Source organism: Falco punctatus (assembly GCF_963210335.1).
Source record: "Falco punctatus genome assembly, chromosome: 3".
NCBI lineage: Eukaryota > Metazoa > Chordata > Aves > Falconiformes > Falconidae > Falco > Falco punctatus.
In genome coordinates this window covers 104,454,357-104,479,639 of record NC_137582.1, presented here as the reverse complement: position 1 = coordinate 104,479,639, position 25,283 = coordinate 104,454,357, and the positions used below count along the sequence as shown (strand labels likewise).

At 48.1% G+C, this 25,283-nt stretch overlaps 2 protein-coding genes across 10 annotated transcripts in view; one reads left to right on the top strand and one right to left on the bottom strand.

Moving 5' to 3' along the window:
* NOC2L (NOC2 like nucleolar associated transcriptional repressor) overlaps positions 1-14,735 on the top strand; it is a 52,725-nt gene extending 37,990 nt beyond the window's left edge. The window contains exons 17-19 of the mRNA XM_080380050.1: positions 3,090-3,225; positions 11,568-11,699; positions 14,293-14,735. Of these exons, the coding sequence (XP_080236176.1) occupies positions 3,090-3,225; positions 11,568-11,699; positions 14,293-14,438 (414 nt within the window). The 3' untranslated portion in view covers positions 14,439-14,735. The remainder of the gene's footprint in view (positions 1-3,089; positions 3,226-11,567; positions 11,700-14,292) is intronic.
* A 373-nt stretch (positions 14,736-15,108) lies between these two features.
* The window catches only part of SAMD11 (sterile alpha motif domain containing 11), a 132,511-nt gene continuing 122,336 nt past the window's right edge, over positions 15,109-25,283 (bottom strand). For all 9 annotated transcript variants that reach the window (XM_080380032.1, XM_080380034.1, XM_080380033.1 and 6 more), the window contains 2 exons: positions 21,302-21,412; positions 15,109-18,447 (listed from right to left, as the gene is read on the bottom strand). In XM_080380032.1, the coding sequence (XP_080236158.1) occupies positions 18,199-18,447; positions 21,302-21,412 (360 nt within the window). In that variant the 3' untranslated portion in view covers positions 15,109-18,198. The remainder of the gene's footprint in view (positions 18,448-21,301; positions 21,413-25,283) is intronic.

Below are 25,283 nucleotides of genomic sequence, written 5' to 3'. Positions count from 1 at the left end.
AATAACAACAGAAAAAATCAGCCTGGCTCTCAGCTGCTACGAGCCGCAGCTTGCCTTGTATAACAACGCTGACCCTGTCTGCCCATTCCATTTGCTTTTTCCAATGGTTTTTAATGGGATGTAGACTAATCGGCTTCGTGAGACTCAGTAGATAGTAACCCTCTAGCTGGAGATTAAAAGACTGGCCCCCAAATTACCTAATTACTGCTACTGTGTGATGAACATAGGCTGTATCTGTGAGCTGTGGCTCAGTAAAAGTCTCATTCCTTTGCTTTGTGATCACCCCGCAGCTAGTAGGGTTTTCTGCTGCCTTTACTTTGAGGTGCCCATCTTGAAGGCACTCCTGTGGAGCCTTATAATGGTGGAGGTAGCACAACTCGGCATGATTCAACACCAGGTCCTTTTTAATATGCTCAGGTTGGGTTCAGCCAGTACTGATGTCACCCAAAACTGTAGGCTGCCTTTGGAAATGGGGACTTTTCCCAGGTTGTATGAAAATACGAAGTCCAAACTGACAGCCTCTGCTCCCGGCTGTACATGCCCTGCACAGGATACTGGAGAAATTTTTCACAGGGATGAGATAAGTTTCTCTCTTTTGCTCCCTTGAATTGGAGAAGACTGTTCCACATCATGTTCATGAGACGTTTTACTCATACACAGCTCCATTTCCACATTAAACCTACTAAGTGCTGTGTTCCATGGAGACTTCCCATGTTCAGGATGTGTGAGGAGGGCAAGTAAGACCTTGGATTATTTTTGCATTTTATTTAATGCTGCTGAGGAATAACAGTGACTGGGGTCATGGAGAAAAGGACTAGACAACAGCGACTTGGGCAGTTGATGCAGCAGTTTTTTGTTGTCAAAACTGGGTTTCTGCTTCTGTTTGTGACACTTTCAACCTCAGTTATTTCCTGGTTAGGCATCACTGGGCTCCTATTTAACTGCTGCTGCTGTTGAAGAGTGATAGCTACCAGCCAGACAGGGATTCTGCAGGTAGCATGGCTGTTGGTGCAGAAGGCGGCCCAAAGGTGCTGCCTGTGACTGTGAGAACCTCCAGAGTCGGCTCAGTTGTACTGATGACATGCCGCAGGCTACAGTTCCCAGTACCTGGGAGGGTACTCCTGAGGAGTGACATCTCTGGGACATGAGAGGCCTTGACCCATATGGAACTACTGAGAAAGGACATGGTAGTCCAGGTCTTGGGCTGCAGAAAGCACCAGTGCTTCTCCCCAGGCCTGAGATGATGGCAGCGTGACCTGGCTGGGGCGCTTGAAGAGGCAAGGAATGTATAAACCGAAAGGGATCAGATATGTGGACTGCGTTTGTGATCACAGCCTAATGCTGGGTTGGAAACATAGCTGCTGATATATTTTAGCTTCTGAGACCTTTGTGTTTTATTTCTGGAGCCTCTAATGGAATCTCTGTTTCTGGAGCATCTCCCTCTGCCCTCCCACCTTCCATAAAATTACATGCTAGAACAAATGAGAGGAGTGAAGCAAGTCTCGTCCACCAAAACTGGTAGAGGCCAAGGAAAATGTTTTCACCCTAGCAGTTCCCCTGCCCCGTGATCGAGCTTTCTGAAGCATAGCCACTCTAGGAAAGAGGATGGTTACAGTATGTCCTTAGGGCAGCTGAGGGCAGCCATTTGGCAGTGACTCTGGATTGTTGCTCTTGCTGCGTTTTGCTTCCCAGATCTCTTCTCTAGCATGCAATGACTGCTGTTTGGAAAGCCAGTCATGCGCTGCTTTCTTCACGCATCTTCCCAGCACAGAGGCTGCTCAGCAGGTCTCTTCAGGGCTGGTGGAAGGAAAGGCATCTCACAGTGGAGAAGAGCAGGTGGGAAGATGATTCAAAATTAGGACCCTGCAAATGGTGGTTGGTGATTTGCTTCCCTCTCCCCTTCTCTGGTCAGCTTTTGACTTTCCAGCCTGGTGCTGCAGGTTATTGCTTGTAAGTGCTCAGCTCCCAGAATCAATATTGCCCAGCTGGGGATCATAACCGTGAAACAGGCTGGGAGAAATTGCTGGAACTGGCTGCAAGAGCAAATCCGGGTCTCTGTGTCTCTCAGTGTTTCCCCCCCCCCCCAACTCTTTCTGTCTGCTGAGAGCTGTCTTTCTATGTAGACTCTGCTTTGCTGCTGTTCCCGCTGGGGGAAGCTCACAGGAGGGTTGAAGTGGATGTGGTCATAGAAGAGTGTGTTGAGGGGTGGTCTGTCTGGTGGGAAAGCAAATGAGTTATTACTTGCAGGGCGAATGTTTCCAAGCAAGCTAATGTGTGCTAATGCATGAGTGCTTCCCAGGAGGTGTGCAGCCAGGAATGGGCAGCAGGCAGTTGATGTTCAGAGAGCACTTGGGATTTAATTTGCATTCTGATTATCTTTGCCCTACTGGCCTGAGCCCTGCAAGTAAATCCTCCCCCTAATCCCCCTCTGGAGAGGTGTAAAGAGCAGTGAGGTGGTGTCAATTGCAAGTACTTAATGGCATTGATATTGGCTGTCTGCAGCAGCAAGGCTCTTGGCCCATTGATCCCCATAAGGGCTAGTAACCGGCTAGTAACTGGGGAAGCCATGGTGTAGACAGACCTTAAGCATCCTCAGCACCTTGCCATTTAACTGCTGAAATCTGCAGCTGAAAAGACAGTGCCTTTGCTATAGCTGTCACAGGTTTTGGTGCTGGTGGAAATCTGCCACTTCAGAGATGACCAGCACAGTCTTGCTTGATTGTGCTTGGCTGCCCAAGCTCACAGGGTCTGCATGGCTTTCAGTCCAGAGATCTAGGACAGCCAGCTTGTCATGGATGCCTTGCATTTTTATCCATGTTAAGGTACCAGCAGTAGATGGCCCATTAGCAAAAGTACTTTATTGAGTAAAGATCAATAGAGCAGTGGTGCTTTGCGTGTATCATTCACCTTTGTAACTGACTCACAAATCTTTCTGTTGCTCCCCTAGCTGGCAGCAAGGCAGACCCAGATGTTCTTGGCAGTGTGGCTTACACATACTGGACAAAGCCAAGCTCCTGTGTAAGCTCAGCATTTTATGTTTGAAAGTACAAATTAAGGTTGTTCTTACTCTTGGTTTTGGTTTTTTCCAGCTTGAAGACTTGAACTTCCCAGAAATTAAGCGTAAGAAGCAAAATGAAAGCAAAGAGGAAGATAAGAAGGAATTCAAGGACCTCTTTGAGCTGGACAGTGACTCTGATGAGGAGAATGTCGGATTGCCTATAAAAGGTATGCCCAGCCCCATAGCTTCTCCTTGTCCAGAATTCTGCAGGGCTCTGTCCTAAGGGGGGTGTGTGCTGGCTGTGTTGGGTTCGAAAGATACACTGTCAGAGAGAGAGCGGGATGATGATGATTTTTGGAGGCTTTTTAAAGTGACAGGCAGAAGGGGGTCGGGAGGCTTTTATCTTTCTCTCCCTCTCCTACTTGGTCAGTCCAGCTCATTTTAAAGTTTTAGTCCTGCAGTCTTTTTCTGTACATGACCCATCATCTGTCCTTTCCTTAGCACCTTTGTTTTGTCATGATAGCCCTAGAACCGGGGGATGTTTGGCTGAGCACAGACCCTGCTTTCAAAGGCTTCAAAGTAGCAGCTATGGTTCATATTGTAATTCCCAAAGAGTGAGTTCTCCTTCTTGTGCTTATAACCTGTGCAGGTTCTGGACTGAAGTCTTACCTTGGAGAATACAAAAGTGTTTTCACTTTTCTTGCACCACGAGTGGAGGTGCACAAGTCCATGTTTTGTTTCTGCACTGATAAAAGAGGAATAAGAATGTTGTTCTACCTGACAGCATGCTGGATCTTTGCTGTATATGTCATTGCAAACAGCAGCTATCGCAGGGGCTGGCTACCAGAACGAGGATCTTCGATGGAAGAATGGTTATCCTCTCTTTGTGTGCACTTCCGATTTATTTATTTTATAGTCACTGACATTGCAAGTATTTTGGACAAGCCAAGAAGTGTAGAGCCCCTGGAGAAAATGGGGTGATGTCACTCTCTGGCTGTGACCACGAGAGGGCCACAGTAAATTGTGGAACCTGCCTGAGAAGTTCACCGCATAGTCTGAGGAAAAACTTAAATGTTCTTTTTATAATTTGCAATGTTTGGGATTTCACAGGTTTTCTGAACGCATTGTTATTCATATAGTAGGGTGACTTGCAGGAATATGGAGTTTTCTTGTTCGGAGCTTTAATCTACAGATAAAATCCGAGTCTGTCAGATGCATTGTAAGGCACGAGGATAAATCTTGAGGCCACAGAACCAATGAGCATGGTCTCCCTCACAGGCATCTGTGACACAGGAGGAAGGAAAGGTTGGAAAACTCTTGTTTGATGACTTGAGGTTGAAGTCAGTGAAGTTTTGTAGGTGACCCAGCAAAGAACGGGAGGAGAGCAAAAGCGAGCACATGGCCCACCAAGGTACTGACAGATCAGTGTGACATCAAAATGATTTGCTGAGATACATCCTTGCGATCTGGGGTTGTCCTGCCTGCCGTATGAGTCAATGCCTCAGAAGAATCCCAGTGGGCTCTAAAAAAGCAGTGATAACTGCAGTTCCAAAAGCAGGTTACTGGGAGCCAGGGAGACCCAGGGTCTCTTCTTCTGCTTCCCAGGAACTGACTTTTATGTACACTTGGGAGGTTTCTTGGACTGATGGATTTCTGGATGTACACTGGGACTCTGAGGCACGTCCATGATGGATGCTACTGATGATACAATATCTGTGACAGCTGTCTGTCTGGCACCTAAAGTATACAGTTTCTACCTTGTTTCTGATGGCTGCTTGGTCGCTGTAGAAATCAGTTGAATGGGAAGGTTTGCAATCTACTTGTTAGGCACGGCTTATAGCCCCCTGCCTGTTCATATGCTTGTGACATCTGTCCGTTAGGTTTTTGGGCAGCTTTAAGGGGCTGACATATATTGTGAAGCGAGTGCAAATGAGGACTGAGGTCCACGTGATCTGTCAAAGGGCTCTCCCTGCTCTGTCTGTATCTGGTCGTGGTATCTAGTCACAGAGCATGCATCAGCACTGCAGTGTCAGTAATGAGTCTTGCCTTCCAACATTCCTGGGTCAGCTGCCTCTCCCATAGCCTTTGTTCTTAGTAGGGTGTTTTCTGGAGAGAGGAAACAGGCCCTGAAGGCAATTTCCATCTCAAGGAGCAACTGTGCTCAGCCCTACCGTGGATCCTGAGGTGCTGGGTGGAGGCAGCAGAGCACTTGGTCTGTACTGGAATATAGGGTGAAGTCCCCTTCAGACAATGGTGTGACTCTGCAGTGAGAAAGGGACAGGGAACAGGGAGGCTGGGAAAAGCGCCTGTGTCTTGGGAGATGCATACAATGAGCTCTTGTTCTTACTCTGTGTGGGGTGTGAGATGTTCCCAGCCGTGCTCAGCATTCAGTAAATGTCAGAGCTGGCTGCAGATGGAAGTCAGAGAAGCCAGTGCTTCAGTTTGCTGCAGTTCCCTGTCTTTGTGGCCATTGTTCTACTGGGTGGTCAGATGCCCTGCAGCTGCTATGGCCTGTGTATTTGCCTCTTTACCTGTGAGGTTTGAAGGCATAACAATCTCCTCTTTTCAAATAAGGCAAAAGGAGAGTTTAGGACAATAGAAGGACTTTGGTTCATCTTGAGTCAGCCTCAGACTACTTCCAAGAGAGACATGTTGAGCAGCTGATGGCAGAAATCTAGGCAGGAAGATAAGACTGCCCTGGATGAACCTTCTGGGAGAGGAAAACAAGAAATATAGCTAAGAATGCCCGATGATGCTGACCTCCTTGAAAAGTGGCAGGGCGAGACAGGTTGGTGCTATGAAAGTAGCTGTGGCACTGATATGTTGTGGGGATCTGGGAAGGTTATCAGAGCAGAGATCAGCCCTTCTGACACAACACTACTTCCAGACATGGATAGGAAGAGATGGGGCTGGTGGACTGTGCCCTCCCCGCTCTGGGAATGGAAGCCTGGGCATCATTTAGGAGTGCCAAGGCTGATGTGGGAAAAGATTTACTGGAAAGCTCAGCCATACCCAGAGACATCCATGCTTTCCTCATTAGCAAGGCTTAGCACCAGCACCCAAAACTCTGTTCAAAGTTCTTACCGGTAAGAGCCAGTTCCAGAGTCCTGGGGATGTGTAGGTCTCTGCGGAAAAGGGGGAGGGAGGGACTTCTGGAAGGAAAGAGTTCCCTGTCAGAAAAGTCCTGGCTAGATAGTTGCAGCGGTTGTTCTGAACTCATCCTCTTAGGCAGCCCCATGGGTTAAATCTGTGAGCGTGGTTGCCCTGGTCTGGAAAATGCTCCTCCCCCTGATGATGACTACATAAAAATCTGAACTTCAGAACCTGCTGCTGGTGCAGCATCATTGTGGCTTTCTGGTGGAATGTTGGGTATGGAAGCATAGTGAAAAGGGCTCCCATCTCTCACCTACCACAGCATTTGGCTTGGTAGAGTCTTTCCTATGTTGACAGGATGTTTTTCTTCTGATTAGTAATTGTTTGGCCTGTCAGGTCCCAGACCAAATTCATGAGAGTGGAAAACTGCTTGCTAAAAGCCTAATCATCAGTTTTCTGTTATTTAGCTGCTGTTCAAGGCCCACTATTTATTTTTATTTAAATTAGGTGTTGTATCAGGGAAATGTTGATTTCAGTTTACACTGTCCCGAATCTTTCTGGAAGAGGGTAGGCCTGGAGAGTGTTCTTGGGTTAACTATTACTACCCAGAACATCTCGCTCGTTAACTAACTTCTGCCTTCTGAGGCACTTTTGAAGACCTTTGTATTTCTCACAGCAGAGCAGGCTTCTGAAGAGCTCTTTCCAGTCCCAGGCAGGGAGGGAATGGCATGCTTCTCCCAGACTGAGAGGGTTGGGGAGCTCTCACAGTTTGCCATTATTCATTCCGGGCGGGGGGAGGCAAAGGGAGGCAATGAAAAGTGTCCCTGCGTGTGGGAGCAGGGGTAATGTGCAGATCCTGTTGTCCTCCAGCAGCACTGGTGCAGTTGTGTATTACCTTCCCTTCTGTTCTGAGTGTCCCCCTCTTGTCCACCCCCACCCCCACCATTTTCATCTGTGCTGTAGCAGAGAAGGGATATTTGCTGCATCCAGCCCCTGGCACTGCTGCAGGAAATGGCCACCAGCAGACTGGTGTTTGCAGCTCGAGCAGCCTTTGGCCCCAGTGTGCTGCTCCCAGATGGGAACCACCCACCCCTGCTCTCCTCCCACTGGGGAGCAGCAGCAGCAGCAGCAGCATCTGTCAGAGGCACCTGCTTCGGAACCCTCCTGGAACAGCATCCCTCAAGCAGGCAAGGAGAGGCCACTGGGGACTGCTCTGGAGTTGAACAGGAAGCATCCTAGATTTCCCAGAAAGTAGGAGAGACTGCGGCACAGGCTGAGGAGCAGATTCAGATGGGGTAGGTTCCTGTGGGGAGGAATTGGTGTGGACATAACATTGCGGTAATGGATTCTCACAGGGCAGGTGCTCCTGGAGGTATCCTTGGAGTGATTCCGCAGTGGCAGTCAGCTCCAGCCAGGTGTTACAGCCGTCAGTCTTTCTGCCCTTCAGCTCCAGGGCTGCACTATAATTGCGTGTGTTGAGGAGAGGGATAAAGGGCAGGTGCATAAAGATGCAGGTGCCAGCTAAACACCTCCAGTGCTCTTGCAGTATATGGAGGCAACTAGGAAAGAGGAAAAAGTGTGTTCAGGGCAGGGCGTTCAGCAGCTTAGAGGTGTTCTGAACGGAGGATTGCGGAGAGACTGTTTTGTTCAATATCCACTGACGGATCTGTTGGTTCCCTGATTGTGCCTGATCCTTCCTGTTAATGTGGCTTCCACAGCATCCTCTGGTAACACAGTAAGACATGCCACAACTGTAATGTAGATATTTTTTGGAGAAAAAAAAACCCACTTTTTTTTTTTTCTTTAAACCTACTGCCCACTGAACTCATTGATTGGCATCTTGTGCTAGCTACAGCCATCAGTCTGCTTTAATGGACCACGTAGGATCCAGACATAAACCTATCTCTTAGAAGTCTGTCTTCTTCTGAATCCTAACCGCAGTTCTGCATTAGGCCAGAGATGAAAGGCTGATAGCAGGCCACCCACTCCCCTTGGCTCAGGCCTTCGTCCTAGTCCTTCAGGTCTTGCAGGACACAGCAGTAGCTAAGCTCTCTGATCCTTCCATACTTTAACCTTAGACTTAGCAGCCTCACGGCAGCCAAAACCATGATAAGCCATTTATCTTTGACAGCAGCAGCCTTTTCCCTAGCTCTGTAAGCTTTGCAGGTTGTCTTCTTTCCTGAGTCTGAATCCTGACTTCAGCCTTTGCTGTAGGCCACAGGTCCTTGGTAGAAAAAGCCTCCCACCCCCTCTGAATCTTCATTCTGTCTTCTCAGGCCTTGCCAAATCCAACAATGAATGAATGAATCTCTTCTGAATCCTAACGAGTCTAGCAATAACAAACGTTTCTGTGTCTGGTGTCACATTTATAGAAGTCTCATTGGGTTTTCTGTGTGGTTTGGGCCCCCTGCTCTGTCAGTACCAGCATTTCTGTTTATTTTAGGGGTTCCTGAAAGGACAGAGAGGATGGTGTACAGTTTTTTAGAATTTGTTCAGTAAGTTCATCAACACAAATCCATACTGGCTTCTTTCAGAACCTGGAAGTTAGGAATGCTGGTTAGCTCCCTGTCAGTGCATCTTGCATTGCATTGGGACACCTCAACCAAGATCAAGTTTGGTAAGGGGTGCTGCTGCATAGCCCACTGGGGAGGAGTAGTCCCTGCTCCGTGAGTTGGTATGAAAAATTCAAGTGTAATAATTGAGGCAGGAGAGGGAGGGATGCCTTGCCACAGTTGGAGTGTAGTTTGAGACAGGACTTTGAGGTCACATGTCCAGGATCCTGGCACAGTGGTCCTTCTAACAAGGTGATGCTGCCTGTCAGCTGTCTATTTCTGGTTGCTTTGTTTTCGTCTACACCTGGCTGTGGTGCAGCCACACCAGGGAGTAAATGGCTAGCAGTGTACTGATGCATGCAGCAGATATGGCTGCACAGGAAAAGGAAGGCAAGTGATGAATTTGAAAACCTTTTTTAATCTTGTGGATCGGAGGGGAGATTCCCCCTACCTTGTGCAAGTGGAGCTGAAAGCTGCCTGCTCATTTCAGCAGGATTGTGCGCCCCCCGGCAGCCTCTCCAAGGGGACAGGAAAGGTGGCGAACACAATTCCATCATATCAAGACAAGCTGTCTTCTGCAATGGAGAAAGCATTTGGCAGGCAGGAGAGACTCCCTTGCTTGGGTCTCTGCAAGGTCTGAAGAGGGGAGAGAAAAAAGTTTGCACGTTTCAGGAACCCCCGAGCAGGCAAGGGCAGAAAGAGCCAGGAGATGCAGAGGAAAGAGCATGGATTTGATCAATCTGTGTGTCGCTAGTGGGGGTGGGGAAGTTCACGCGTTCCTCCCATTTACCAGCTGACAGATCTCTGGGAGGAAAGGCGGCTGCTCCTGGAAATTATTAATGGCTTAGAAAGAGGTGCTGGACTGCCTCGTCATGAGGCAATTAAAGGCGAGAAGGGAGTGCAGCTGCAGCGTCTCTCTGGGCCTGGCCGTAATGAGTGATCTGTCCACATTAGGTGTTGGTGTGCCTTTAATGCACTTGAACAGGTTTCTTCATTTGTCCCTCACATAATCATATTACATCAATTTAATGCCAGACTGGTGAGGGCTAGGGGTGTGGAAAGAGAGGTCAGACATTTTCATTTCCTAGCAGAATAATCGGGGGCCTTTTCAGTGGCAAAATTCCTGCTGTGGGCTGTCAGCTTGAGGATCTAGAGGCAGAGCGAGGAAGAAGAGGGGAGGAGCACTGGTTAACCACAGCACCCCTCAGCATCGTCTTCTGAAACCTGGCTGATACACTCCTGCCGCAGAAGATGGAAGCTCGAGCTCTGCCTGAAGGCTGTACTGGGGCCCCTGTGTGTGCCCACCAGTGGGAGGCGAGCAGGAGGCTGGAGAAGTTCAGTAAATTCCTCTTGGTGGCCTGCTGCCTGTGTTGTAGCACACAGGAGTGACCTTGTACCCAATTCCTGCCCCATAGCTGGTTTCTCTGCATATCCTAAGACGATCTGGTAGCTGGATCTGTCAGTGCTTTTGCTAGTGCTGCTTGATGGATGAGAGCTTGCCCCTTGATTGTTGCCTGAGCTTCTCAGGTGCCCATCAATATGATGTGGTGCAGCGAATAGCACTACAATCCATCTCCTGTGGAGCGGGTGTTCTCCGCATGGCTGCAAGCGCCTGAGAGCGCTCCGTCCATGAGATGTAGCTTCCGATCCCTTGGGGGGCAATTGCACAGAGGCTGCATGCTGGCAGAGCTGACAGATGGGTGAAAGCAGAGCAACCAGGGTGATGACGGGGAGCTGGGAATGCTAGCAGCCAGCTTATTAATGGCTCTGTATCCAGTTCAGTGAGTAACATAGGGCAGCTGCTGAGGAGGGAGGATGGGCAAAAAATAGATGCCATGATGGGGCCCAAGAATCACAATGTGAGAAGGATGTACAGCCAGTTTCCAAGCAGAGTCTGAAGTGTGAATAAATAGCTTCTTCAGCAGCTTTTATAAGCAAGAACGAGCAACCTGCAGCACTGAGCTGGGCTTAGCTCAGGGGTGGTGGCTGGAAGGAGGCAAGAGGAAGCTGGTTCTCTTCTGCTCCCTCAGTAGAGAATGTATATTCTGTCATTTAAATGCCTGGTGACTCACACTGTCCTCAGGAGGGGAGAGGCATTCCTCCAGTGAAGTGAACTCTACACAAGTAAAAGAAGTCCGGTTCCAGAGGCTCAGAGGCAGATAATTTTTCCCCAGGTCAAGCATGCAGAGGCTCTTAATACTTCCTCCCACGCTGCCTTGGGTGACGTGGCTAGCCATCTACAGAGGGAACTTGCAGCAATATCTGTTCCTAGACCTTTTTGTTGTGACGAACAGAGGGAATAAAGCTAAGAGAGGTTTACAAGGATACCCTGAACCAGAGAGTCTACCCCTGTGTTCAGTTATATGTAACCATAGAGGGGTGGAGGTGGTATATGCAGGCATGATTTCTCAGTGGAACAAATCCTTCTCTGGTCTCAGCTTTGTGACTTACTCCTTCTGTTGGCTCATGTCTGTTTGTTAGGCCCATTTCTTCTCACTCTACTCTTCTGCCTGTCTTCCTCTCCTAGCTTTCATGTCTCTGAGCAGGGCAGGCAGTTAGGTTAGTGATGGACACTTGGGTGCCACAGCACTGGTGCTCCATAAATACCAGGTAGCAGCAAGTCCCGGGCTTTAGCAGTAAAACCCTGCTATGGGCTTTTGAGGTGATTTCTGTGATTCTCTGCATCCTGGCCTTCCTAGCCTCCAGCAGGTACCTCTGAAATGAAATGCATCCTTCTCTGGATTTCTAGTGCACGGGGACATGGCTTTTGGAGAAATATGGTAAATTTCCCCTTTCGTGTGTATATGACTGTACTCCTGAGGACGAATGTTGGGATGGCAGTACTTTGCCCTTTACATCCTGCCTGCGTGTATGCTTGTGTGCTGCTCTTTATGTTTCCATTTACACAGTAAAAATACTTGCAGGTAAAGCCAAAGCCAAGCAGGCATCAGATGACAGTTCAGAAGCAAGCAGCAAAGACTATGGTGAGGATGATGATGATGAAGAAGGAACATACGAAATCGAGGAGGACGAGGAAGAACTGGAAGACTCAGATGGTAAGTAGTGTGGTTAGGCAAAGGGGAAGGGAGTTACTGACAGCACTGGTAACTGCTCCTTTGCATTCCGGGGGTTCCCCTGCAAAAGAACTGTCTCCTCTTTTCTTGCTGTGCTGCTGTTCTGAGCTGCGCAGTGTCAGGAGGGGCTTCTACACAGACACACAAACACCCTGCACAGGAAGACCTGGCAGTTCTGAGTTTATGCTGAGAAGAGAGCGAAAGGGTTAAGGTTTTGCAGGCCTTGCTCTAACGAGCCACCAGTCCTTTTCATCTTTTTTCACGGGCCTCCTGCAGAGAGGCTCAAACAAACCCTTGAAGTACAGCCCACCCCAACAGGGTACAGAAACCTTGCTTCAGGGCTCTCCTTGCTTCAGGGCTCTCCACAGGTTACACATGTGTGGGGGTGTGGAGGGTGCACTTCACTTTTCATCTGAGCAGTGCTGCAGTATGGGGCACTGTGCAGCAGTAACCCTTTAGCTGCTGCTTCTCAACAGGTCTTCCCAGGACAGGAGACCTTGTCCAAGTCCTGCACTCATCTGGGTTATTTGCCAGCGTACAGTCCCTGCTAGAACCACTGGCTTTGCTCTGTGCTTGGTCCTGATCGCTTCTGCCAGTTAGTAGCCACTGCCCAGAGACAGAACCGGTAAGAGTGGTGGGTGTCGGTGTGAGACGCCACCAGTTTAGCATGCTCCTAGCAGGCCAGAAGAACAGCTGTCTCAATGGCTACTGAGAAAGCTGCCAGCTCTGTCACCAGGGCTGTGCCAGAATGCCGAGCCAGGCTTTGTTGCAGCTGAAGAGAGAGTATCTTTCTCTTCCGTCCACTGCACCGAGCCACAGTTAGAGAGCCTGCTCGGCACCCCCGCGGAGTGCAGCTAACCACACTCAGCTCAGTCTTGCCTGCGTCTGCCAAGTTGCTCTGCTAACGTAGCAGACGGAAGCTGGGCCTGCCAGGGGCTCTGGCTGCTGTGTTCATTTGCTGGGTTTTGTGTGCCACTTGCTTAGGCCTTTGTATTAGAGTGCCAAGCCTCTGCTCCTCGGCATGCCATTGGGTGTGATGTGTGGTTGTGGGGAACAGCCACAAAGCTCCTGTGTGCGGGCTTTCTTTACTAGTTTGGGGAACAGGGAGAGCAGGAAGGGGGAAAGAGTCCAAGTGAGAGCAAAATCTGAGTGATTTAGCATGGCAGATGGCTGCGGCTTGGCATGCACACCCAAACCTCGGCGCCGAGAATAGATGGGCATTCGATGCATGTTCTGACAACGCTGTAAAGGATAAAAGAGGGAGAGTTTTCCCTCTCTGCCTATTGGAGTACTCAGACAAGCTGAAGGAAAAGCACCCTTCCTTGGTGTCAGGGGGAGCAGGAACTCTGATCTTCCTTTCCTTCAGCCCTAATAGCAGCTTCCTTCACTTTGGGCTGTAGGAGCATGGTATAGAGCCAGCAGAGTCTCTTAAAGCCCAGATATGCTGGTGTAGCAGCAGTCACATTCAGGCCTGGGTGCTTCTGGCCTGTGGCACTTTTTCAGACACCAATCGGGCAGGGCAGAGAGGCAGATCCGCCCCTTCTAAGTCTTAAGCTGTGTGTGCCAAGTGTTCCTGTTGTGCTTTTTACCAAAACACCTGCACACATGCAGCCTGGTTGGGTGATGGAATAGCAAGAGGCTTGTGTCTGTGACAAGCTTCCCACCCTCCAGCAGGTCAGTTAGGGCATGCACATGCTCTCAGTGCCCTGGAGAGGCACTTCTGTGGTCCTGATGCTCTTGTGTCACCAGCGTGGTTTTGAAGGATGGGAACCGCAGTGACCATCCAGCCCCTGATCTGGGGCAGGGGGATAGCTTTTTGTGCTTTTGTACTTTTTGGCAAGGGAGCTGAATTAGCAGAGCCTGGCAGCTGATTCAGGAAGTGCTGAGCAGAGAGAGAGAGCAGAGCCACATCCCACAGCTGCTGCTGCCACCCTCCACAGCCGGTGAGAGGCTGTGGGAATAAGACCAGAGGTAGGAATTTGTGCTGAGCAGATGCTTTGCTCGTAGAGCCTAAGAGAGGTGGTCTGCAGGGCTCTGTTTGGAAGCAAGGTGTAGGAAGCTCAAGCCACACTTCTGAAATGAAAAGGAAGGGCACTGGGAATGGTCCCTAGAAACCAGTTCTCACTTGTGCTCCCCATTTAAAATACCCCATTAAAAATAAAAAGGAGCATGGGGCTAGTTTTGCATTTGGGAGTCTGGCTGTTACCTATGACACCTTCTTTCTGTCAGCTCCTAGCGCCTAGCCTGACATCTCCAGTGAGGAAAACTAACCTGAACCGTGCAGGCTGAAGGTTTGGAGGCCTGTCTCATGCCCCCAGTTCTTCCTTTGTGTTTCTGCCTCAGTTAGGTCTCATTTCCCAACAGTTAGTTTGGTCTCCTCTCCTATTGCCCCAAGTACTTCAGAGCCAGCGCTGTACTGAACACCCTGCAGCACTCTCCTACCACTATCTGGGAGCTGCAGTGGCGCCAATAATTAATGAGCGTCTGGGATTAATTAGCAATAAGTTGCCTTGACTCACCTCACTCTCACTCCCAGTAAAGCAGGATTTACACCTCTCACTCTTTCCACCCACAGAGGAAGAAAAGGAAGCCGCTCGGGTTTCCCAAGGGTCACACAAGCAGAGGAGCTGCACTCAGGGGCTGTCGCGATCTGAGCTCGAACAGCTAGCCCAAGGAGAAGAGGACATTGTGGAGGATTTAGCTTTCTCTGACGATGACTGAGCACCCTCACAGCCACAACCCTCCTCCAAGCTTATTCTTTACAAAGCTGCTGTGTATTGGATCACCCAGCCTTCAGCACCTGTAGCTGGTTCTCAAAGAGGTGGTAAGAGCTGGGGAGCATGGAGGGTGGGAGGCCAGCCCCAGGTGCCACCAAGGACTTTCTCAGTGACACAGCGGAGATGCTACTTGGACTTTCAAGCCTTTTCTACCAGCCATGTTTTTGGTAACAGTAAAATTGTGGTCACATCAAGGCCAGTAAAACTGCTCATCATAGATAATAAAAAAGCCCTTACTGAAGTCTGCCGCTTGAAATAGCATAGGGTTCAGTTTCAGCTCCTGCTGGAGCATGAGTGAGCTGACCAAGGGAAGGACAAGTTCTTTTGTCTAAAGGTCCTCCTGTCTGTTCAGCCAACCACCTGTGTCACCTCTATTTGCTCTGGGGCCCTCACTAAACCCTCCCTGTTGCCAAGAAGTGCTTAAGGATTGCATGGAGTGTTTTGCAAAGCCTTCATCAGTAACATCAGAAGCAGCTCAGTCAGTTCAATCAAGCTAGCTGTAAGTATGCTAAAGAAGTTAACTTTACTTAAAGCGCCTTAGGATACGGAGGAGGGTGGGCACAGAGATGGGAGGTTGTGCAGGCGGGAAGGAATAAGAAGAGGCAAAATAATAATGCAGGAAACATACTTTCATTTTGTGATGGCTGTTGGATTTGCCTGGGATGCATTTGCTTAGCAAAAACAATGGACAAGTCTGAGCCTGTGTTTTGTAAACAGATATATTGTTATCCACAGTGACATAAAATCACCTCCTTCTAAGGCCGGTCCTAGCTGCTGATGCTGGTGGTCAACACGGTTTTGTTCTGAGTCCTGAAAACAGTAGTGATGATTGCAGGCTGTCTTGGGCACCCAGCCTTTCTTTATGACCTCAAAGCCAACTACTGCATCACCTGGGCAGCTTCTAGATGCAGCTCATTACATGTCTTCCTGTAGGAGTGGTGCTTGTGGGAGAACATTGTGTAGCTCAAGGTGGGTAAATGCAATTTGTGATCTGCTGGGAAAATATAAACAGCTTATCTCTTGTTAGTTTGTAGGACTGGCAGCTAGGAAACAAATTTATTTGGAAAATAAACTGGCAATAGAGGGTATTTGCTGTTAAGTATTCTTAGGGCGTATTTGACAGAGTCACTCCTGAAAATTAACTGTGCCTTTTGAGAGCATTGTTATTTGTTAATGCAGATTTTTAGAAAAGAAGATAGGGGGCCAAGACTAAATAAAATTTTTATTCTTTGCCATCATTCAGTCAGGTCAATAGCTGTCTGTAAGCACTAGGGGTGGCCAAGCCACCTGCACAGACACAGCCATCTCTGCTTTCTGCACTGCCTACATCCTCCCCTCCAGGCATCTTTACTCCTGCACACCACAAGAGGAAAAGATGCTTTTTTAAAAAACATGTAAAAAGAAAAACTTCTCCTTTTTTTCTTAAGTTCTGTTTTCATGGATTCAGAAGAACCACAGCTCAAAAACATTGCCTTATTGCAGATGAAAACCCAAACTTACTAATGTGTACTATAGCCTGACTAGTGGTCTCCCTCTTACCCACATGTGTAAGCGGTAACAACTTGGTGTATGTAAAGAGGTAATTAGGCTCTTCCTGTCCTACATCGAGTGCTGCTCCTTTCCCGCTTCCAGACATCGTTACCACATGGGTAATTACTGCTGTAGTACAGTGTTCATACAGCTTCATTCAGAGTTTTGGAGCTTAGCGGCAGGAATAGGGTTGGCGAGGGCTTCGTTCTGCAGTTACAGTAATTACTAGACCTGCCCTTCCTAGACATGCACCCAGATACCCTTTTTCCTGTAAGGGGGAGGAAGTAACCTCAGAAATTAGTAATTTGGGTTTTATTATGGACATCACGATTATCATCATTATTATTATCGTTTATAGCCCACTCTGAGGAGGCCAATGCACCAGCTGCTTCATTAGGGGTTTGGGCATGCTCAAGGCTGAGGTTCCCTACAGCTGGTAAAGGCAATTACAAAAGGGAGCCTGGGATATGACTGCAGAGATGACTTGTAAGGCCCCAACTGTAAGAAAAAGGTTTTAACTTACCTTTTTTTCCAAAAGAGAAAGGAGTTGCTTTTCCTCCTTTCTCTAACATAGCTGGGCAAGATGCTCTCTGCCTTTTGGCAGCTGTGAACCAACCCTCGGATCGGTTTTTAGGCCAAAAATGTAGTAGCGCTAACACACACAGAGTTACTAACACCAGCGGTAAGGCATATGGCCCCAGTGTACACAGTGAAAGAAAGGAGACATTGCGTAAAGCAATCACTTGCAAGGAGCTCAGGAAGCTAGGTACCATTTGTAAATTAAGTGTTTTTCTTTTTTATTTAAATTGATTGCTGGAAAGCATTTTTATCGTGATGTGATGGATAATGACTTTTTTTTTTTTTTTTACAATATAAAGAAGCTAATGTACCACCAAGCTATTTTGTAAGAAAAACGGTAGCACGTGCAATGTTTAAACAAAAAAAAAAGGGGGGGGGGGGGAGAGAGAACAGTACCACATGTGCTTGTTGTTCACAACTGTACAAGTCACAGGAGGTCACCCCCAGGAGTTACCATCTCATTCACAGTAGTAAAAACTCTATCCATTGTTTTTAGCCTGAATCCCCCAACATCCCTCCCCCTCCTCAGGGAACGCACAGGTATCTGTCTCATGGTCCACAGCAGGCCAGAATGTGCAACTACATCCACCTCTGTAACAAGGCTTTAAAAAGAACAAAACCAACCCTACAAACAAAAAAACCCCACCCCAAATGTATAAATGAGTCTGTTGTACACGTGAAGGAGGGAGGGGGCCACACTGGAGTGAGGGCTGTGACCCTTCATCCCACCAAAGCACACACTTTTTTCTTCTTTTTAAAACAAAACATCTAATAGGAAAAAACCCCCACCTCTGCAGGGCTGGAGCACAGGCAGAGTCCATTCTCTGTGTGTGCTGACAGGGACAACGTGCCAGGGAAGAGGGCATGCCCTAGCCTGTGGGACAGCACTGAGCTGCCTGTGCCGTACCATCCACACTGAAGTAAACATGGACCGGAACTTGCCTTTTTTTTTTTTCTCTTTTTTTTTTCCCCTTTTTTTTTTTTTTTTCTTCTTTTTGTCTGTCTTTGGTATTGTTTTAGAAGTTGCTAGAGATGCATAGACACCTGAATGAGGAACTGAGTACCATTTCCAGGGAGGAGGAGATAGCTGGGAAGGTGGTTGGTTTCATTTTTGATGGGTTTTTTTTGCTCAGGGGTGCTGAGTACCATTGGGAGGAGCAGTGCCCATTCCCCTTGCCTGCTTGGAGTCATACCCAGAAGTTCCTGAAAGCCATGTTTCTTTGAAGGCAAAGAAAAACGTTCATTCCCTGTCCATGGGTCTCCATCTCAGACTGGTGAGCGAGAAGGGGTGTGAAAGGGAATGGGAACGGTGCTGCCATCCTCTAGAAACATTTTCTTTCTCTTCACTTGCGTTGTCTCAGTACATCTTTGGATAGTTTTCTTTCCTTCCCTTTTTACAGTTTTTAGGACTTTTGTTTGATTTTCTTCTTTCTTTAAACAAAAAAACATACGCATCCAAAAAAATTAAAAACCTCCCTTCCTCACTCCTGTGTCTCACACTGCTGAGGGAGGCTCTCCTGGTCTCTCAAAATGCATTACCTTCAGTTTGTTCAACTGAATCTCAGTTCCAGAAGCAGTCAAGAGCTGTCCTGCAGTTAAGATGGAGGTTTTGTGGTGTCATTGATCCCAGCAATGATGGAGGGGTTTCCATTTTCCTGCTTTGGTGAGACACGGCTGGCGGAGGGCAGGCCACTGCTGAAGGGGGAGGCCACGCTGCCGGTGGAGGATGGCCGGAGATCAGCTGGGGGCAGGTCCCGCTCCGGTGGCCGTAAACCAGGAGGTTGCAGTGGGAAAGCCATGGGGAAGCCTGCCATGTACAGAACTCTGCCCACTCTCTTGGCAACCTATTAAAAAAAAAAAAAAAAAAGAAAAGAAAAGAAAAAAAATAAATGCGGGGGGACACGCAAAAAGGGATGACAATGTGCACAAACTGTCTTCAGAAACCCACAGAGGCTGCATTTTCATGCAGCAAGCCCAGGTTCTGTACTCCAAAGTGAACTGCAGATGGAAGAGCTAGGTCACATCATTTGAATGAAGAGCTACCATTCCCAATCTGCAAAAAAAGCCCCAAAACAACCCTTAGTGGTGACTTAACAGAGAAGACCAGGGATGGTTTCCTCCTCTCTCTTTTTTTCTAAAGGACTCTGTGTCCTACAGTAGTGCTCCCCAGCTCTGTTTCACAGGGCGCTTTGGTGCCATGCACCAAAGTACTGCTGGAGCTACAGGGTCTACCCTATAGATCATGTCTCAGGCTAAAGATGTGCTGGGACTTGCAGTGCAGGCCCTTTTCCTGTGACGTGTTTTGCATATGTCCGTGTTCTTTGGCTAGAATGAGACTGAAGGTATTGCTGAGGTGAGGGCTGAAAGGGTGTGCAATCTAAAGCTGAACCAAGTCCAGCCTCTGATCTGAAATAATTGGATCTCACCATCTCATCAGGGGACTATGGAAACTTGCAGCCTGCTTCCCCGGCTAGATAAGGCTGCGTGCACAACTGTGACGGCGCTCTTCATCTTTCATGGAGCCCAGCGCACCCCTGTTGTGAGTGATACACAGTGGTGGTAAGCAGCAGCTCCTAGGCATCTCTGCTACACGAGGCATTGGGAGCACACCTGGCTGGAGCTGCCTTCAGGTGAAGGTGCATCAGGTGAAGAGGGTTGAGCAATTCCTACCACATCTGTTGTTAACAGGCACCACTGGATGGACAATTCGATGCAACACTTCTGCTCTCCCTTCACTAACCCAGCCCAGGGTGCTGGCCTGGCGGACAGTACACAATGTCCGCATCTGAAGAGCTGGAATTGCTCTTAAGAGGGGAGACAAGGGGGGCTGGGACAACAGGGTGGGGGAGAAAAAAACAATCTGGCTACAGGGTGGCTGCTGTTAACTGCAAAGGAAGCTATAAGCCTGCAGCCTCTCCCTTCTGCAGTACTGAAGAAAACTCCTGAAGCAGTTCTCGCCTCCCAGCAAGGGCCAAAGGCCCCACAACTTTCCAGCACCTACACAGCTGTTTCACATTTAAGCTTAAAGAGAAACACAGGCTTGTGTTCAAACCAGACAACTGCAGCATTATTCAGTTAGCAACATCAGGACTTTGCTCCCCACTTACTCCCCCCCAACCATGCCTTACACTAGAACTTTAAACACTATTGATTAAATTGAAGCAGGGTTTTTCTAGTTTCAGCCCATATCCCATATTCCCCCTGCCAAATCCAATCTCAGAATGTCTGTGAGCTATTTGGGGTTCTCTGTTTTTTAAGAAATATACGAGTTTTATTTCCTACTGAATTGACCCACAGGGAACAGTTGCCCACAGAACCTTTTTATTAGCCCCCTCATAAACAGTGAGGGCTGTAGGGAAAGCAGTAAAGTTGCTCTTATTGTTTTAACATAATGTAACAAATGTATAGCTTGTGGGTTAGGGAGACTATGCCAGAATAGCGACTGTCTGTGCAACCCATGTATGTGCACATGCACATTACTGTCCTAACTATTTGCATGACATAATACCCTAGGGGATATAATAGAACAGCCTGTTCTTGACATGTGTCAGAAGCTATTTTCCGATTGTTAAATGGATAAAGAAGAAGCTAGTGGAGATGTTCTTCTAGATTGGAGTCCGACCCAGAGGAAGTGGAGGCAACTCAAATGGAAGTTGCCGTGACTGCTGGTGAATAGCGAAGCAATTTTACGAAAGCAGCCCTCTACAAGCAGGGACTTGGGAGCCATGTCATAGAGGGAGGGGGCTGGGGGGAAGGTATTTTAAGAAGAACCACCATCGCTATAAGGGCACAACAGCAAACTAGTCTGTTGAGGATGAAATACAGTTCCCTAAAAGAGAGAACTTGAGTAACTCAGCAGAGGCAAGTATAATTTATACTTCCAGTGTATGAAAATACAAGCAAATAGCACAAGCTGGAGGGTGGGGTGGGGGAAGTGGTGCAGCGTGGGAGGGGGATGGCATGGCCCATCAGCAAGACCAGTAAGCTATGACTAGCAAGAGGTAAAAATGTTACAGAAGTCTATTACTAGCACAGAGAAGGGAAAGAACTGGTCCATTACTCACTGGGGAGGGAAAGTAATCAACAGATGATGCTGAGACATGTTAAATGCATTTGTGCTTCAAGCCTCGCTAAAAAGGAGAAGCACCAAGAGCCACCTAGTTATGAGGAAAACGAGCAGCACAAGGCCTTGTGTCCAGTCTAGAGAAAAAAAAGAGACAGCAGGTTCCTGAGATGGCTTTACCCAGTCTCTAGGTACTTCAGGGTAACTACCTTCAGGTTCAACTGATTTTAAACAATCTACCTTGCCTCAGCGTTTACAGCTTTTCTCCCTTCCTGGTCGGTATTTGTGGGAACAGCCTAATTAATGTGTCTTTTCTGGCAGGAGCTGGTCCATTTTAGGAGATGCCCACTGCATCCCTGTTACTCCCTCCCACCACTTATTCTGAACTGTTTGCTTCTGCCCCGGGCACTGAATACCACCTGTGTTTTCTTCCTGAAATGACTGGCTCCAGGTGAGGATATGGAACATTCTGGAGGACACATCAAGCTTTCTTGAAACCATAATTACAAATAAATAACTGAACAGTTACTGCTTAATAAATTATATTCAATAGACTTAGGTCTCTTGACAGCCCTATTCCGACTAGGGACAACTTTAAAGCGCACCACTTACTGCTACATAGCCCGTTTTCCTACCTGTGACCTTATCTTCAGTGCAGGTCCGAGTTTGAGCCCCATATTGTTCAGCAAGTGCTCTTCCGTTAGGAGGGGCAGGGTCTCACCATCAATGGCCTGCTCTCGGAATACCTGGAAGAAACCAGAACACAGGTCCAGGCTTAGAAATGACAGTGACTTATCTGACGCGCTTGCCTTGCCGTTGCACAGAAGGGTGCTGTAGAAGAGGTAGCTTCTGAGAGCCTCGGTGGTGAAGCGGGCCCCTGTTAATATGACAGGTATATACAATCCTGTATCCACAGCTAGGAGCCAACAAGTAAAAGGAAACACGTGAGAAGGTGAAATTAGGGCTGGTTGGGCCAATTTAGATAAAGCATTACTTTTTTTTTTTTTTTTTTTTTAATGCTGGGATGGGACATGAATTTTTTTCTCTGGGGAACATCCCCAGGTTTAGCAACCAAAGCAGCTGACCTAAGTGCAACATTATGAGTAAGCCCAGCTGACAGCATACGACGGCAGACTTGAGAAAGAAGAATGACATGCCCAGAGGTCCTACCCCAACTACATAAAGGGCAGAAGACATAGGAGAAAAGGTAAGAATCTGAATTTTGGCAAATCCTAGTCACTCACACTTGTGTGAATATTTGGAAAAAGTTGACCCCAGTAGACTCCAAAAGTATTTGCAGTCTTCAGTGAGGCATATGCAACTGAGAAGGAACTTGCTTGTTCATGCATTTCCTTCTCAAAGCTGCTAATTTCCAAAAGAGTCTCCAGGCAAAATACATAAACAGATCTGTGAGGCACATCTGCAGGTTAGATTCATGTGCAACACTGTTTTACACTTTTTTTTTTTTTTTTTTTTTTATCTCCTCCTTTGCCTGTCATATATTGCAACTATGCCTAGGACATGCAAGCAGGCAGGAGAATGCAGTCAGCCGTGCTGTTTGGCAGTGGCTCTCGATACCCAGACCGGTATCCCAGACTCTGATTCCACCTGGGATCAGAGATGAGCCCTCCTGTTTCAGCACTGGGCCCTTTCTTTTTCCTCAACACTTCTAGCAACATAGACTAATAAATATTGCAGTACCACTGTACTGAGGCAGCCAAGCGGTACCACTAAACGTGGCATGAGCCTACTGAGCCAGCCGCGCTGGCCCTTCAGCCAGTGTCCGTCAACAATACGGCACGACTCTTACCTCTTCTCCTGGTTAGCTGCGTGAGGCAGACCCTGGACAAGTGCATGGGTTTAATCACAGAAATGACAGCAGGGCTAGCACAGCCTTGTAAAATGGCAGTTTCATACGAATGCATTCTAATACCCCCAGCCATGCAAAACTGTACCATTTTAACACATTCTTAGGGACAGGCAAAAATACTTTTTTTGCCTCTGTTTCAAATGACAGGGTCATACAAAGGTTTTCCACCTCATGTACTACGTTATAAAGGTTAAGGTCTGGATACGTGGTCTTATTGCTCCATTCTTCATATACAGAGCAGGGCTGCAGTTACACCAGCTTCCCCTGGGTGTTTATTCTGGACGTAAAGGCTTAATACTTCAAGAGCAAACTGCCATCGCTTGGTAATTTAGCCAGCAGGTTCCCTTTGGTTCTGCGAGATGTCAGTCAGATGCTGGTTTTCTCTTACTAAACCACACCTCCGCTCCACAGCTTTTTTTCCCCACCCCAGCTCATGCTGGATGCTTGCCCAAATGAACTGTCTGTGGGGCCTGATCCTGCTGTCTCTCTCCATGCATGGCTTATGCATAGCATTATTATTACTAAACACTATGGCAAGGGAGGGTGTTTCAATTTACTCTAATGGCTGCTTCTTCAGCGGCCAACCGTAGCCCAGAGCCATCCCTTTGGAGAGTGGCAGTGGCTGTTACAGCCAAGGCAGCTGAGCTGTTGCAAGTGGTTTTTATTGCTGGACTCCACAAGCAAAGCTGCTCATGACTGCAGCATGTGTATCTGCTCTTTGACCTAGCAAAACTTACTATACCGATTTCTTTTCCTTCCTCTGAAGCCAGTGTGGCTGGGAGCCAAAAGCTTCCTTTCACTCTGCACTAAAACTCTCCACAAAAAGCCTTAACTTGAGAAAAGCATCCCCCTTGGGTGTCCCACAGGTCTTGATCCGCTGCAGAGACAAAGCTGAATATTGTCAAGGGCTGAAATCAGGCATGGCAACTTTTGTGTTTGCTGAAATTTTCTTGTTTGTCTGAAACATGTTTCTAAATGCACAGCATACCACCAAACTCTTGCTGGGTTTTCCTGGCAGGAGAGGCCTGCAGACCAGTGCCAGACCTCCCCGGCAGCTGTGGTTTTGGAGAAGAGAACACAGACAGCTCTGCAGTTTAGAGCCATGGAGCTGGGTCACCCTTGAACACTGGCATTTTCACATAGTAAAAAACCTGTTAAGCATATAACCCTAGAGCATAAAAACGCATCATCCCTTAAGCCATGCACCCCCTATATAATGCACCTCCACGACAGGAGGCTGTTTACAGCAGCTCCCATTATCGTAAAACATTTTGTTTGCAATGCACTGAGAAGATTGCTGAACCTTTGTCTCAGCGAGCTATTGATTTCTTCCCCACTGGTATACCAGGAGCTGGCATGGAAGGTGTAAATGGATGATCCCTCTGCAAGGTGGTTGTGTTAAAGATTTCTGCACATTTCCTACAGGCCTAATTCAGAAGCTTCCAGGCAACTCTGAATTTCATTCCCCAGTGCAGGAATGCAGATAAACTGCAATACCACCAGTGCAAGAGCATGCTATCTGGGGTGGGGGGTAATAAGGAATGCCAGTAGCTGTATATTTTGGCTTCAGAGCCTTTTGCTTGAGCTCTCTTCAACACGCACTGCAACCCACATGTACTCTCCTGAACCCACCACCCATCCCCTTATCATCCTCACTAAGCCCAGCTCCTGAACCAGCTTCTACACCTGCAGACCTGCTGCTTCTTGTTCCTGTAAACACCCATCCATCCACCATCATTTTTTAAGCAGTCCTTTCCCTCCCTCTCTGCATCATCAGAAACTGACCCATCTCTCTTCCACACACCCAGTCAGCCTGATCCGCTCCCAAGCACGTGCCAAATCTCTGTCATTCCTCTTGGGGAATGTTACATGTACCCCATCCCTGTAACAAGCATTCACTCTCCTGAACAGTGCCTCTCGCGTGCAGGCACAGCCGCTTGCTCCAAAGTGCACTGGTTTTACAGGTGGTTTTATCAAAGCATGTTGTGATGGGATTAGCATCATGGTTAGGGCGCAAGGAAGGACAGACTTTAGATTGAAAACACATGATATCCCATCACCTGAGCAGCAAAGGGGAGGTGTAGGGCAATTCCAGGTTTCCACTCCCCCATCCCCTCCGGAGGGATGCAAAAGCACACACGTTTCCCCATAGCACGCTGCCAAATCAGCATAACCTAAAGGGAATTACTTCCCAAGGGCCAGGTAAGCACACTGCTCTCCTAACAGGTGGTTCCAGCAGAGGCAGGAGTGCTGAGCTTCACCTTCCCAAACAGCTGGGAGCAGGGTGTAAGTTCTGGGAGAGGACACTTGCCTAACACAACTAGTAGAGGGAAAGACAGCAAGGGCCAAAGGGGAGGAGGTGGCAGAGTTTTAGAAATCAGATTTCAGCCAGCCTGGATGTCAAAGCACAGCTTTGCACTCCTTAGCTGTCCATCAGGGAGTCTCCTCTCTTGAAGTGGCATCTTTGGAAAGCTTGACTCCTGCTCTCCTTCCTTGCAAGACCTTGTCAGCCTAGGATGTCTCTCCGCTGAAAGGCTGGATTGTTCTGAACTTTGGCCCTTTGCCTCTCTATCTCTGCTACTTTCAGTCCCTCCCTTCTAAGCACACCAGAGCCCCTTTACAAGGGTGTCCCAGACAGCTCAGGAATCTGTGCCTTCGTAGCTGGCGCATTCTCTTAATGGGGCATTTATAATGGACTCTAGAAGATGCAGAAGCAAAAAACACAGGGTTGTTTTTTGTACTGCACC